The sequence below is a fragment of the Scyliorhinus torazame genome, chromosome 2 (genome assembly GCF_047496885.1).
Source record: "Scyliorhinus torazame isolate Kashiwa2021f chromosome 2, sScyTor2.1, whole genome shotgun sequence".
Taxonomy (NCBI): Eukaryota; Metazoa; Chordata; class Chondrichthyes; order Carcharhiniformes; family Scyliorhinidae; genus Scyliorhinus; species Scyliorhinus torazame.
In genome coordinates, this window is record NC_092708.1 from 393,724,106 (window position 1) to 393,738,647 (window position 14,542).

A 14,542-nucleotide genomic window follows, 5' to 3' on the forward strand; every position below is an offset into this window, starting at 1 on the left:
GATTTTATTTCACGTCCCGAGTTTCCCTCAAGAAGGTGGCAGTGAGCCTCTGCTTCGGAACACTGCAGTCCACGTGGTGTAGGTGCCGGATGCTTTTGGGAAGGGAGTTACAGGATTCTGACTCAGGGACAGCTAAGGAACGGTGATATATTTCCAGGTCGGGATGGTGAGGGACTTGGAGGGAGCTCGCAGGTGGTGGGGTTCCCGGGCAACTGCTTCTCTTGTCCTTCCAGAGAGTGGATGACAATCCAATGCTGCGAAAACGGCCTCCTGAGCACAGGAACAGTCTGAACGGGCATAAAAATAAACATACCCGGGGTTTCAGTGACACAGTGGTTAGCACTGCTGCCTCACGGCGCCGAGATCCCAGGTTCGATCCCGGCTCTGGGTCACTGTGCGTGTGGAGTTTGCACATTCTCCCCGTGTCTGCGTGGGTCTCACCCCACAACCCAGAAGATGTGCAGAGTAGGTGGATTGGCCACGCTAAATTGCTCCTCAACTGGAAAAGAATTGGATACTCTAAATTTATAAAAAATAAATCATACTCACACCCCAGCTTTTAAGCTATACTTCTCTCAAGAATAAAAGCCACAAGACACACAGGGAAAGACGTTAATATAAAACGCTTTAATAAATAGTTTTTTTTGAAGTTATCTCTAAGAACATGTCAAACAAAATGCACTAATTGAACAGAGGACTTTTTGCAAGGCAACGCGAGGGTCCTTATACAAAAAAAAATTACAACTTTATTTTGAGTCTGTACATCAATTGTTCATGTCATTTTCTTTTTAAATCAGCCAGTCTGTATATTTTAAACTTTTTTTCACCCAGTTTCTTCAAACAGAATTATTTTTCCAGCCTCTTGCTGTGCGCGGTCAACATCAACAAACGTGCAACGTGATTCAGAAAACAAAAGCTCTCATCCATAATTCAGAAAGAAAATGTCAGTTTGCCCATTAAGTATTTAATATCAAAATGAATTGACAGCCAAATAGAATTTTAATAGATATTTATATACATATATAAAACATACACACACAAGCACATATATATGTATATAAATATATATATATTTATATACACCCTGCAGCAGCTTTATCTGAATAAGATTGCGGGCAATTTTGTTGGGTGAATGATGGTCTGGATTTAACCCAAATGAATTTACAATGAAGTTTAGCAAAAAAAACCCAAAAGAAAATACGTCATGTTTATTTCCTCACTTTGAATTGAAACTATTTCTCCTCAGTTAGAGCAATTTGTGGCAGGGTAGAATATGTTACCCGTTTTCTGCGCTGGAACGAAAGCAAACTTTTTTTTTAAAAAAAGAAGAAAAATACATAAAACAAATTGTTCCCTTCATTCTTTCCTCTGCTGAATGCAGAAATATATTCCCTTTACGCATAATAGGTTTTTCCAGGAGGGAGTTGATTAACATACAGAGAGTAAAAAGCAGGGGCAGGGAGGGAAGAGGAAAAGAGAGAGGAGAGAAATAGAGCGAGAAGGAGGAGGCACAACTTTTTCCTCTGCTCGTGTACAAGCAGCTCCATAACATTCTCAGGCCAGAATTAAACAGCAGCGACGGGAGGTGGTGAAGTGGCTGGGGGAACACAATGTATAGATCCACCTAATACTGCCTCAAGATATAACTGGACATTTTAAGGGTTGTCCAAGCGCAAATATAGAAAATGTCTGTCTAATGCCTGCACCTGCCTCTGAAGAATTAAAAAAACAGTGTTGGAAAAGAGAATCGGACATTTTCTTTTAATTATTTAGTGGAGGGCATGCACATGGGGACATGGATCAAATTCTCTTGCCTCTCTCACCATGTTCCGTGCTCCCTTTTTAAAATTAAAAATAAAAATCCTCAGCTTTCCGAAGATCCAAATTCGAGCTGCCTCTCATTCCTCACCCTCCCGCCTGTTCCTGCCCCTTCCCGCCCTTATCCCAGTCTCCGGAAAGCCGGCTGGGGCTGCAATCCCCATGGAATGGGGTGGAGTTGGTGAGGCACAGGCAATAGATTGAGTTGCAGAAGCATAAATCGCAAGCATGCCAAACCTATTTACAGTTTGGGGTTTTGTTTCAATTTTGGCTCCCCCCCCCCCGCACACATATGAGCTCAACATGTAAAAGAGGTCAACATTCTCTGATCTTTAGCCAGATGTCTAATGGAATACTAGAGTAAGAGATGCGCCTGTGTGCCTGCGTGTGTCAGATATGCCACCAAAATTCCTTTTTAATATAAATTAAGGAATGGCATCTAAACAAAAAAAAAAATCTTGAATTAATATCTGTCTTAAGTTATTCAATCAAATATACACATCGATTCGGTAAGTATATACATATATACAAAAAGCTTTGATCATACACTTACAATTGTTTATTTTATTATCGGACAGTAAGGAAGGTACATAGTTCATCTTGTAATTAATATATATATATATTATATATATACTAAGAAAAATCAAAATCAGCAGAACAGTCTTTGACGGTTGCTATAGCAATTCAAACTCCAGGCACTTGTCATTCCAATACTGAAATCACACCCAAGTTCTAGTGAATTAAGAGAAAGGTTACTTTGGGTCATGAAGCTGGCTGCCCTTTGTGGGATCTCACTGTGTACCCACCTAATATTCACCGTACTTGAAGGTAACTCACCACATGAAGCTTTCTTCAAGGGGTGCTCGAGATGTGTCAATGCGCTGTGTATGTGCACGCCCTTTCACAGGTCAGACTGCAACAAGGCACTTCAGTTACGTGGCATTTTTTCCCGAAGATAAATGGTCTGTTCACCCCCGCCCCAACCCACTGTCGATTTTACTGAATGTAGTTTGATTGAGGCTATTTATCAATCTCCCTACCCCGGCCTCTGCCTGTTACGATGGGGCAGGAATCTTGGGAATCGCCCTCCCTTTGCCTGCCAACCATCCCTTCAAGATGACAATCGCCAAGTGGTGACGAGCTCTCCGATCTATTGCACTAGCCTTCTCTCTGTCTCCCCAATGTGTAAGAACACTTTGCTATTTCCACCATTTCCCAGCATTTGGCCAGCCAGCGATTTCCCAGAGTAAATAACGCGGGGGTGCTGGACAGCTGCACATTCATCGTGGTCCATAGGCTAATCGAGAGAGAGGGTGAGAGAGAGAGGGAGGACAGAGATAAGCCACGGGTATATACACTCGGATATATTCTAAACCTTCATCCCCATCTTCCCACACAAGTCACTAGCCCAACAGTAGGAACCCGTGCTACAAGGGCAGACAGCAAACTGCCTTTGGGGGTGGGGAATCAGATGAAGGGTGACTGAAATCAACAAGTCAAGGCTCAATTGTACATTAGAACCCCCCCCCCCCCCCCCCCCCCCGCCCCCTACCAAGGCAAAGAAAATGACACTAATCTACTACAAAAAAACAGCCACAACAAAACCTATGTAAACAATTTGTTTTGTGTTAAATGGGAGGAGGACGCTTAAAGTAATCTTGGTTCCTCCTTCTCTGTTGTTAAGGGGCGCAAAAGGTGCTGCCCCCTCCCCCCTCCGATTAGCATTTAAGAGGAGAAGAAACACATTATAGCAACTGGCAAAGAGATCTTGACACTGAACAAGTGACAAATAATTTATACAAGATTTAAAGAGACAACTGGTAAATAATGCTTTATACACACACCAAAAGAAAGAGACACTTATTGACCATGAAGACTTCGACAGATGGTTTCAGTCTTAACGGGACAAGGAGGCAACGAGGAATTTATCTTAATTTCCCCCTCCCTTTCTTCTCTCTCTTTCTTAAAAAAAGCTGTAGGCACAAAACAAACTCCGTATGTTCATACAGAAAGGTCCTTACCTCCTTCATGGTTTGACGCATTCACATTTTTCAGGCAGCGGTTGTCTCTTTTCCCTGTCCGATGTGGCTGTTTGACTGGAGTTAATTGCGATGATTTAACGTCGCCTTTCGCTGGCAAGAATGTAATTGTACATCTTTGGGAGGGGCACTTGTCCACACCCAACTCCTCTTCCGCCTCCTCGCCTGCCGTTCGAGTCCGGCTGCAAGGGGTCATTAAATTTTTGCATTCGTACTGAATGTCTTTGTTGCTGCAGGGTTTGTCAATGGGGTTCCTGATGGGTTTCAGGGGCTCCCACTGATTGTTCACTGTATCTTCCATGGGCGGCCGGCTTCTCTCCCGCTCTTTTCTCCGCTTCCGTGTCCACCACACACAGATGATGATGCAGAGCAGCCAGACCACACCAAACGCCACACTCAGCACTGGGACCAAGTACACTGTATAAACCGCAATAAAGGATAGGGAGATCAGAGTGATGTCAAAAAAAAATTAGCACTGAATCTTTCTGTAAAAAGAGATTGTTTCTTTATTTATGGCACCTTTCACAATCTCAGGCTGCCCCGCAGTGGTTTAGGAGTAATTGTGAAACGTTTTAATGTATAAAACACAGCAGCCAATTTTTCTGGCGCAGCAAGCTCCCACAAACAGCAATAAGTGACCAGTGGCTGGATTGTCCACAGCCCCATGCCAAAATCGCGTTTGACGCGGGGGCGGAGAATCGACTTTTACGCCCGAATCATGCCCGGCCCTGAAGAATCGATCGCCCACGAATTACGGCACGTGGCTGGGGGGTCATTGCCAGAGGCCCTCCCAGCGATACTCCAGTCACGACTGGCTGAGTTCTCGGCGCGTGGTTCTACCCACGTCTGGCAGGTCGGGACTCAGTCCACGGCCGCCCTGGTGGGGGGCGGGGGATCCATCACCAGTGGGGGGGGGGGCCTTATGGGTGGCCGGGGCAGCGATCGGGATGAAGCGGTGTGGGGCCAATCGGGGAGACCTTCTTTCTTAGTGCTGGTCTGCAGTCAGAGTCCGCCACGGCGCGCGGTGCGAGTCCGCCATGGCGCTTGGCCCGGCCGCTGGAGGCCACCGCCGTGCACATGCGCGGACTCGGAACCGGCACCTCTGGGACAGCAATTGGTGCAGCGGTTAGCACTGGGACTGCAGCGCTGAGGAACCGGGTTCGATCCCGGCCCCGGGTCACTGTCCGTGTGAAGTTTGCACATTCTCCCAGTGTCTGCGTGGCTCTCACCCCCATAACCCAAATGTGCAGGTTAGGTGGATTGGCCACACTAAACTGCTCCTTAATTTGAAAAAAAAATAATTGGCACTCTAAATTTTTTTTTTTTTTAAAAGAAGAAAGATGCCACCTCTGACAACACAGCACCCCTGGCGTGCTGCACTAGGAGTGCCAGCCTGGATCTTGTGTTCAATGATGTATTCAATTAACAGGGAGCAACTGTTGTTATGGCATTAATCGGTCCTTGCACAAGTGCAGCACATGGTAGGGACTGGGTAAACAAGCCTCCTCCTAAACTCTGCCCCGTCCTCAAAGGGACACTAACTTTAGACAGGGCGCTAATCAAGTCTCTGAAACATAGTGGTTTCTCCTCCCTCACAAATGGCACCTGCTTTTCACTTTTTATTTTGGAGTTCTCTCAGTGCTCTTGATCAGCATCCCTCTTCATCCAACCCGAAAAACGCCCAGCCTAACAGGTCACTGATTTCCCACTTCACCACAGTCACATCACTTGCTTTTGTAGATGCCATATTCGATACAACGGTCAATTTACTTTTTTTTTTTAAAAAGTGACATTGACAAGAGGGATAAATATTGCCCAGGACACCAATCTTTACATCTACGCGGGAGAGCAGACAGGGTCCCAATTTAATGTCTCATTCAAGAATTGGCACTTCCAATAGTGCTGCCTGCACTCCCTTCAGTACTTACTGACATGTGCTCTGGAGGTCCCAGAACCCTAGGACTCAAAAGACTCAGAGCCACAAGTAACTTGTGGGACTTTGCTTCAGTTCACTAACATGCAGCCAGACAGAATGATGTACAACAGAGGCCGGTCACATCAACAAAAGGAAGTCAGCATTACCTGGTTGGGAAGGAGGAACATACGCGGTCTCTATTTTCACCTTGACTACAGCAAGCATCATGGTGCTATTTTGTCGTTTGGTCACATTGTCGACGATCTTGGTAACCACCTCCTTTATCAGGGTGCCATCCCTGTCCTCACCATGTTGGGTAAATGACTTGGGGGAGAAGAGAAGCAGAACAAAGGGGGGAGATGAAACTTAAATAAAAGCAACGTTTTGGCAGCAACTGTGCAACTTTTCTTCAGGAGCATTGAGTATGCGATTTTGCTAGTTCAGAAGATAGAAAAAAGGCCAATCAGCCATCAAACAACAGGCCTTATTCACGATCCTCAACAGCAGACACCAATTCATGAGGGCCGTACAGTGAAATCTGACCTCCCAACAAGCACTTTCCACAGTAGTCTCCAGGAGCAGAAACTATTAACTCCTGATCTAACTCAAACGTGCCCTGCTGAGATTGGTCAGCTGAGCAAAGACTGGTAAATGCCAATTGGACAATCCATCGTGACCTCTTCCTCAGGTTCCCAGCAGATATCCAAATCTAAAGGAATTAGAATGGCCACTGCCTCAATCGGAGCAAAGGCCATTCATCCCCTCCAGCCTGTTCTATTATTTAACTGAATTATGGATCATCTGTCATGGATTTGCACACATTCAATATCTGCAGACTGGAAAAAAAAATTAAGTGCAACATATTCCTTGCATTCTACTCACCAAGCTAGCACAGATCCCATCAGTATCCAAGCTAAACAAGTACCAATGAGCTTGTACTTACAACGTTCAAGCAAAGCTTACAATGCCACTTGATCAAATGCAAGGCGAGTCGTGACGTGGCAATGAGGATTCCAAAAACCCAAGCAAAGCTGTTACTTACGATGGCGACTTCCACTGCGCTGTCGGTCGTGTTGGCCAGGTCGCACAACACAAACAGGGTCCTCTCCTTGGAGAGGCTCCGCAACACTGGTAGGTACCTCAGTTCTGAGCAAATGTATTCCACAGTGATGCCCTGGGAAGAATTGGAAGACATGTGAGACTCTGCAAACTCACATTCAGAACAAATTGTGTGCCTAACCCACTAGCAATTATGGAAATCCTCTTGCACACTGAATCCTGAAGAGCAAGTGGCTCACTATACTGGTGCTTTCCCACACTGCACTGTACGATAACAGATTACCGATATATAGGTTCGCCAAACTTTCCAAAACTCAAATTGGATTGGGAAGAGCAAAACCCCTTTTATGCTACAAAACAGGAACAGGAGTACCCAACGCCACCAATCATTCAGCCCTTCAGGGTCTTCTCACATCATTCAATTAGGTAATGTCTGACCAGCACCTCAAGCCCATTTCCCCTTGATACCCCAAAAATCTCGGTTCTAAAGCTCCCAGATTTCTACTAGCTGGTGTGTGAATAGGTGCCAGAACCTTTATTTCCATCCTCGGGCCAGAGGTGAAAATGCCAACAGTTTTAAGTTGGGTGTTCAAGAACCAACTTGTTGGCATTGCCCAGCCTCAGTTGATGCAAGACATCCCCCCAGGGTGGGCGAATACATCCCCCCAGGGTGGGCGAATACATCCCCCCAGGGTGGGCGAATACATCTCCCCAGGGTGGGCGAATACATCCCCCCAGTGTGGGCGAATGCGTCCCCCCAGGGTGGGCGAATACATCCCCCCAGGGTGGGCGAATACATCCCCCCAGGGTGGGCGAATACATCCCCCCAGGGTGGGTGAATACATCCCCCCAGGGTGGGCGAATACATCTCCCCCCAGGGTGGGCGAATACATCCCCCCCCCAGGGTGGGCGAATACATCTCCCCAGGGTGGGCGAATACATCCCCCCAGGGTGGGCGAATACAAATCCCGTGGGTAAAAGGTCAATTCCCGAGAAATACATCCAACTCAGCTCTGGAATGTCTTGTACTCGATCAGCCTTACCTTGGGAATCTTTTCCTTGTTGAAGATGAGCGTGATCTTCGCACAGTTATTGTCCAGTTGACCCGTGTTAGGCTGGCAGTTGGAGTCAACAGGCAGAGCATTTAAGGCGTTACACTCCCCCCAGTCAGTGCAAGGAGGGGAGAAGCACTTGAGCCATGGGCTGACCTGGCACTGCTGGGCCTCTGGGCATATGAAGTTTTCGTGGCCAGGCTTTTCACGTAACAGGCAAGACTTCTGGCCACACCATACCTATAGAAACAAACAGAAACCCCTTGTGTATCAGCACACCAGTTTAATAAAAGGCTAAAATTAGCCAATGACTAGTCATTATTAAACCCCCTATTTTCGTGTGTGAGCACATCAACATCGTTAAGTTGTTGACCTCAACCCAAAAAGAAATGAAATGAAATGAAAATCGCTTATTGTCACAAGTAGGCTTCAAATGAAGTTACTGTGAAAAGCCCCTAGTTGCCACATTCCGGCGCCTGTTCGAGGAGGCTGGTACGGGAAATGAACCGTGCTGCTGGACTGCCTTGATCTGCTTTCAAAGCCAGCGATTTAGCCCTGTGCTAAACCAAAAAGATGTGCTGGCTGGGTGAATTGGCCAATTAAGTACTTTATTTTTGTTTTTATGAATTTACAATATCCAATTATTTTTTTTTCAATTAAGGGGTAATTTAGCGTGGTCAATCCACCTACCCTGCACATCTTTGGGTTGTGGGGGTGGACCCACGGAGAGAATGTGCAAACTCTACACGGACAGTGACCCGGAGCCGGGATCGAGCCTCGGCGCCGTGAGGCAGCAGTGCTAAGCACTGCCCCACCGTGCCGCCCACCAATGAAGTACTTATCGAAGTGTAGTCACCTCGGTCATGTAGAAAAATGCAGCAGTCCATTTATGCACATCACGTTTCCATAAACAGCAATGCAAATAACGACCAGATAACCTGTTACGGTAGTGTTGGGTGATGATTAGAGACTGGGAAGAACTTGCCTGCTCTTCTTCAAACAGTCGCTTAGGATCTATGACATCGACCTGAGGCCTCAGTTTAATTTCTCATCCACAGGAAGGCATTTCTGGCAGTACTCACTCTGTATTCAAGCCACTGGACTGGCACCTGAACACATTACTTTCAAACTTAAAGGCAGCCATTGAACCAGGACAAACATTTTTACCATTTCACCCACGTTAACAAACTGACCCAAACTAATTACTCACTGAGGTGAACTGATATGCTTAAGGAGTCTTCCATTAAAAGTTGGACTGCTGGGAATACAAAATGGTCAAGTAGAATTTTCTGACCCAGCGTTACCCAAGGAAACAGTAGGTTCAAGAGGCAGTCGGATGCTTTTTGAGAACGTGCAAAGAAAAGATGAACCACAGGATGTGGTGGTAGGCAGCAGCACTGGGGCTCACAAAGAATCTTTTCCCACTGCCTAAAGCTGCCCCCAAGTCCACAGTATTATTGTCTCCACAACAGCCCCATGACAGCACCAGTTTGTACCTCAGACCAGCGGTCATGTGCTCACCATTTGAACAGGTGAAAACAATTGACACAAGGACACACAATGTTGGGGCTCATATTCTGGGAGTCCGAGTTGAGAGAGAAAAAAAACAAGCAAACCCTCTCAAATCCAACAAGTGCCTCGACATCAGCCTCCTCTCCATCCATCCAACCCCTCCTGTATTGGCACTGAACAATGGGCACTGCAGTCAGCAGTTACCTTCCAAACAGACATCATTCCCGTGCAAACCTGGGCAAGAAGTACTGGTGGGCCATACGGATGCAGGCTGCATCACAGACTAACCGGAAAACCAAACCACTGGTGCTTCCTTCGTATGGCGAGACACTGGCACCGCCTCCCTGGCTCGGCCCATTCTTCACAGTTAACCCGGAAACCAATTGCAGTGCTTCACCATCACTCCATATCAAGGAGATCATCTCGGCCTCAATGACAGATCCTAGGATTGTCTAGCTGTGATGGCCCAGTCCTAGTTACTCACTATTCTATTACATGCAAATGACAGCACGGGAGCAGGGCACCCAGCTGAACTGGTCCATGGGGTGTTCATGCTCCACGAGCCTCCCTCCTCCTATCTTGCCAGCATAATCCTCTGCTCGATTCTCCCTTGCATTTATCCAGCTTCTCGGTGGTAATGAGTCCCACATCCTCGCCACTCTCCGAGTAAAGAAGTTTCTCCTGAATTTATTGTCCACTATCTTATATACCGTGGGCGGCACGCTAGCACAGTGGTTAGCACTGTTGCTTCACAGCGCCAGGGTCCCAGGTTCGATTCCTGGCTTGGCTCACTGTCTGTGCGGAGTCTGCACATTCTCCCCGTGTCTGTGTGGGTTTCCTCCGAGTGCTCTGGTTACCTCCCACAAGTCCCGAAAGACGCGCTGTTAGGTGAATTGGACATTCAGAATTCTCCCTCTGTGTACCCAAACAGGCGCCGGAATGTGGCGACTTGGGGCTTTTCACAGTAACTTCGTTGTGGGGTTAATGTAAGCCTACTTGTGACAATAAAGGTTATTACTATATCTATGGCCCCTAACTCGATCCCTCCACAAGTGCAAATATCTCTACACCTGTGTGAGGGGAAGGAACCCCAGCCAGTTCAGTATTTCAAGTTATAACCTCTCAGTTATAATGTTAACCATTTAACTTGATTTTTTGCACGTTTCAGTTTCCCCCCACACTTATTATGTTTATATATTTAAGGCTTGGTGAGTAACTAACTGCAGATATTATGCAGCAAACAAGGATCGTATTAGGGAAATGAAATGTTGGTTCGGAGACAGATACGGTGTGATCTTCGGCACACACAACATTATTTAAAACATGTAAAACTGTCATGTTTTTAAAATCAGCTAGCTCCAACGCAGACATGTAATCAACTTGATCTGGTCTTATCGAAACAAGCCTTTACTTTCAAAGGTTTGTTTACTGGCTCGTGGCAAAGGAGAAATAAAAAAAAAAACCAGAGGGCAAAGCATGAAAGGAGGTCTGATCGACAGTAACCTCTTCCACCACCCAGGTCATTTGGAAACGCCAGGCGTACTGGGTGCAGGGCCCAGACGGTCTGGTGGCGGGCCAGTCACAATGGGTGTCAAGTGCAGTGAATGAAACATGGCAGCCAACTTATGGAAAGCAAGATTCCACAAAGAGGATTGCGATAATGATCAGAGAATGTGTTGTGTGTGTGTGTTCATTGAGGGACACAAGTGAGAACTGCACTGCAGTTCCTCAATCGGTCCCTTGGGATCGTCTGCATCCATCCGAGGGAGTAGAGGGGCCTCAGTGCTTCCTCCGCCGGGAATGTCGGCCTGGATTGTGTGCTGAAGTCTCTGAAGTGGGACAAGTTCCTGTCAGAGGGCAAGAGATTCGGGAGTAGTCCTTCTGGATTGGAAAATTGCACAGGTCACCCCACTTTGGAAGGTGAAAGGGGGAAACCAGGGAATTGCAGACCAATTACAGTCTTACGGGCAGGATTCCGGCCTGGTCGGAGTCCCCCCTGGGGGGGGGGGGGGGGGGGGGGGGGGGGGGGGGTGAATCCCGACCCGCTGCTCCGACGCTTTCTGCCGTATACTCCGGCGCCGGTTTTCGGGCGGGAGTCACGCCACGCTGGTCGGGGGCCATTGGCAGCGGCCCCCCCAGTAATTCTCTGGGCCCCGATGGGCCGAGCGACCGTCGGTTTCTGGCCAGTCCCGCCAACTTGGATTCGACATGTTGCCACACATGTTCCTGGCTGGGAGGCCGGCTGGTGCGGTCCTGGTGGGGGGGTACGGTGGCCTGGCCTGCGATCGGGGCCCACTGATCAGCGGGCGGGCCGGTGCCGTGGGGGCACTCATTCCTTCCGCGCCGGCCCTGGTAGGGCTCCGCCATGGTCGGCGCGGAGAAGACACCCCCCTGCGCATGCGCCAGAATACGCCAGCCGGTCTTGCGCATGCTAAACCACGCCGGCGGTTCTGCGCATGCGCTAACTCGCGCAGTCCCTTCGGCGGCGGTTGACGCAGCGCGAACCCCTCCGACGCCGGGCTAGCCCCTGGAAGTGTGAAGAATTCCGCAACTTCCGGTTGGCCCACGCCGGAGTGGTTCGCGCCCTGCTTGGCGCCGGGCCAATTCGCCGATTGCGGTGAATCCCGCCCAACATCTGTGGTGTGGAAATTGCTGGAGTCTATAATCAGCGATGGGGTAATTGGACACCTGGAAACAGTTCTTTTACTTTTAATTTCTGATGAATCATGTAAAATAAATTTAAGAAGAAATGCCTCTCCTGGAGGATTTGAAGTCTGCCATACCTTAGTGCAGTTTATATTGCCATTCCGACACTGACAGGTATTACACTCCTGCTCCCACCGAATACCATGTGGATGGTACTGTCCTGACATGAAGCACGACTTCCCAAAGCCTATGACTGAAAGGAACAAGTCAAAGAATTAGGTCATTGCTGGAGATTAACTGCTCACAGATTCTCGACTCATTGGGGTAAGGGAAGTCACAAGAACATTTTCTTTCCACAGAATGCATGGGAAGATTTCCTCTGTGATTTTGGCAGGAATATCACAACATGAATTGTAGATGTGCCCTTTACATTTAACTAAAATTGATGAGCAAACACACCCAGGATAGGTACAGCACAGGATTAGATACAGAGTAAAGCTCCCTCTACACTGTCCCCATCAAACACTCCCAGGTCAGGTACAGCACGGGGTTAGGTACAGAGTAAAGCTCCCTCTACACTGTCCCCATCAAACATTCCCAGGACAGGTACAGTACGGGTTTAGATACAGAGTAAAGCTCCCTCTACACTGTCCCCATCAAACACTCCCAGGACAGGTACAGCACGGGGTTAGATACGGAGTAAAGCTCCCTCTACACTGTCCCCATCAAACACTCCCAGGACAGGTACAGTACGGGGTTAGATACAGAGTAAAGATCCCTCTACACTGTCCCCATCAAACACTCCCAGGACAGGTACAGCACGGGGTTAGATACAGAGTAAAGCTCCCTCTACAATGTCCCCATCAAACACTCCCAGGACAGGTACAGCACGGGGTTAGAAACGGAGTAAAGCTCCCTCTACACTGTCTCCATCAAACACTCCCAGGACAGGTACAGCACGGGGTTAGATACGGAGTAAAGCTCCCTCTACACTGTCCCCATCAAACATTCCCAGGACAGGTACAGCACGGGGTTAGATACGGAGTAAAGCTCCCTCTACACTGTCCCCATCAAACACTCCCAGGACAGGTACAGCACGGGGTTAGAAATGGAGTAAAGCTCCCTCTACACTGTCCCCATCAAACACTCCCAGGACAGGTACAGCACGGGGTTAGATACAGAGTACAACTCCCTCTACACTGTCCCCATCAAACACTCCCAGGACAGGTAGTGATGATAATTCAAGTTGACTCGGGAGTTCATGGCCCAATGTAGTTAGGTGATCAGGTGGTGTCTCAACTGGCAATCACCTAGTCTTCCATAACATTCATGTTAAATCTGAGTTATGCAAATCAACAGTTTTCCCCTTTACATATGGAATGAAGGTACTTGTGTAGGATGTATTTTTCTATACTTTGCCAAAGTCAAGCCCCGGAGAAAGCAATTTTGTTTTGAGAAAAACAGTGACAGATTGTGAACTCGTTGAAATGAATGAAGCTGGATTATTCAATTGTCCTCGGAGTGAGGCGGTGAGTGAGCAGGCTAAACGGCCAATGTGACACAAGAAATAGCAGGAGTGGACCATCTGGCCCTTCACGTTCATTCCACAATTCAACACCACCGGGGTTGAATCTGCCTTAGCTCCATTTTCCTGCCCGATGCCTTTATACCTCGATTCCAGAGACCAAATATTTACCCACCTCAGCCCTAATAATATTCAACAATCTGTAAAAGTCGGACAATGGATAGGGGGGGTGGGGGGGGGGGGGTGGCATGGCCCCGTGACACCCACCAGGGCCGGCGGGCACAAAACCCTGCTTAAAAAGGGTGGTGGGATGATATTCAATAGTAACTTTCAGTCGGAAAGTGAATAAATAATTGGAGGGAATAAAAATGACTGATCTTTCTGAAAGAGCAGGCAGAGTGACGAGTTGGAGAGCTCCTCCTAAGAGCCAGCACTGTAATGATTGACCGAAAGGCCTTCTCCCGCACTGCTCAGTCCCAGAATTCTAAGATTGAGCACAAAGAGGGAGACTCGCATCCAAATGCCAATTTGAACAGCTCATGGACGAATCAATGCAACCAAGTCGAGGGGTATGATGATAAGTGTCCTCAGTTAGCCCAACACTTTCCACCATCTCCTCAGCAACCCCCACACCTACCAAGCCCCCAGCTTTTTCCCATGACTGGCTGTTGCCTGGATACAGCTCTACAGGGCAAGAAGCAGCCTCCCTGTTTACCTTAAAGCAAGCAGCCACTAACTAACCAGGGGGGGGAAAAAGGGGTCATAGAATGGAAGGCCAATACGCCTCCTGCAGGCCAAGAGTACACTTAAGTCCATCAGGGAATTATCATTTTCTGAAAGCACAAACCTTCTTGGCATCTGTAGCCTGCTCTTCCAGGGGGGCAGATGCACCTGTATCCATTAATCTCATCCACACAAGTGGCTCCATAAGCACAAGGGGAAGACTGGCATTCATCGATGTCTTTGAGAGAGAGAG

The 14,542-nt window shown here is 47.9% G+C and overlaps 1 protein-coding gene across 2 annotated transcripts in view; it reads right to left on the reverse strand.

The window, feature by feature from the left end:
• Positions 1-608: 608 nt before the first annotated feature.
• Positions 609-14,542, reverse strand: part of jag2b (jagged canonical Notch ligand 2b) — a 290,190-nt gene continuing 276,256 nt past the window's right edge. For both annotated transcript variants that reach the window (XM_072494245.1, XM_072494244.1), the window contains 6 exons: positions 14,414-14,527; positions 12,179-12,294; positions 7,875-8,123; positions 6,815-6,946; positions 5,940-6,096; positions 609-4,274 (listed from right to left, as the gene is read on the reverse strand). In XM_072494245.1, the coding sequence (XP_072350346.1) occupies positions 3,820-4,274; positions 5,940-6,096; positions 6,815-6,946; positions 7,875-8,123; positions 12,179-12,294; positions 14,414-14,527 (1,223 nt within the window). In that variant the 3' untranslated portion in view covers positions 609-3,819. The remainder of the gene's footprint in view (positions 4,275-5,939; positions 6,097-6,814; positions 6,947-7,874; positions 8,124-12,178; positions 12,295-14,413; positions 14,528-14,542) is intronic.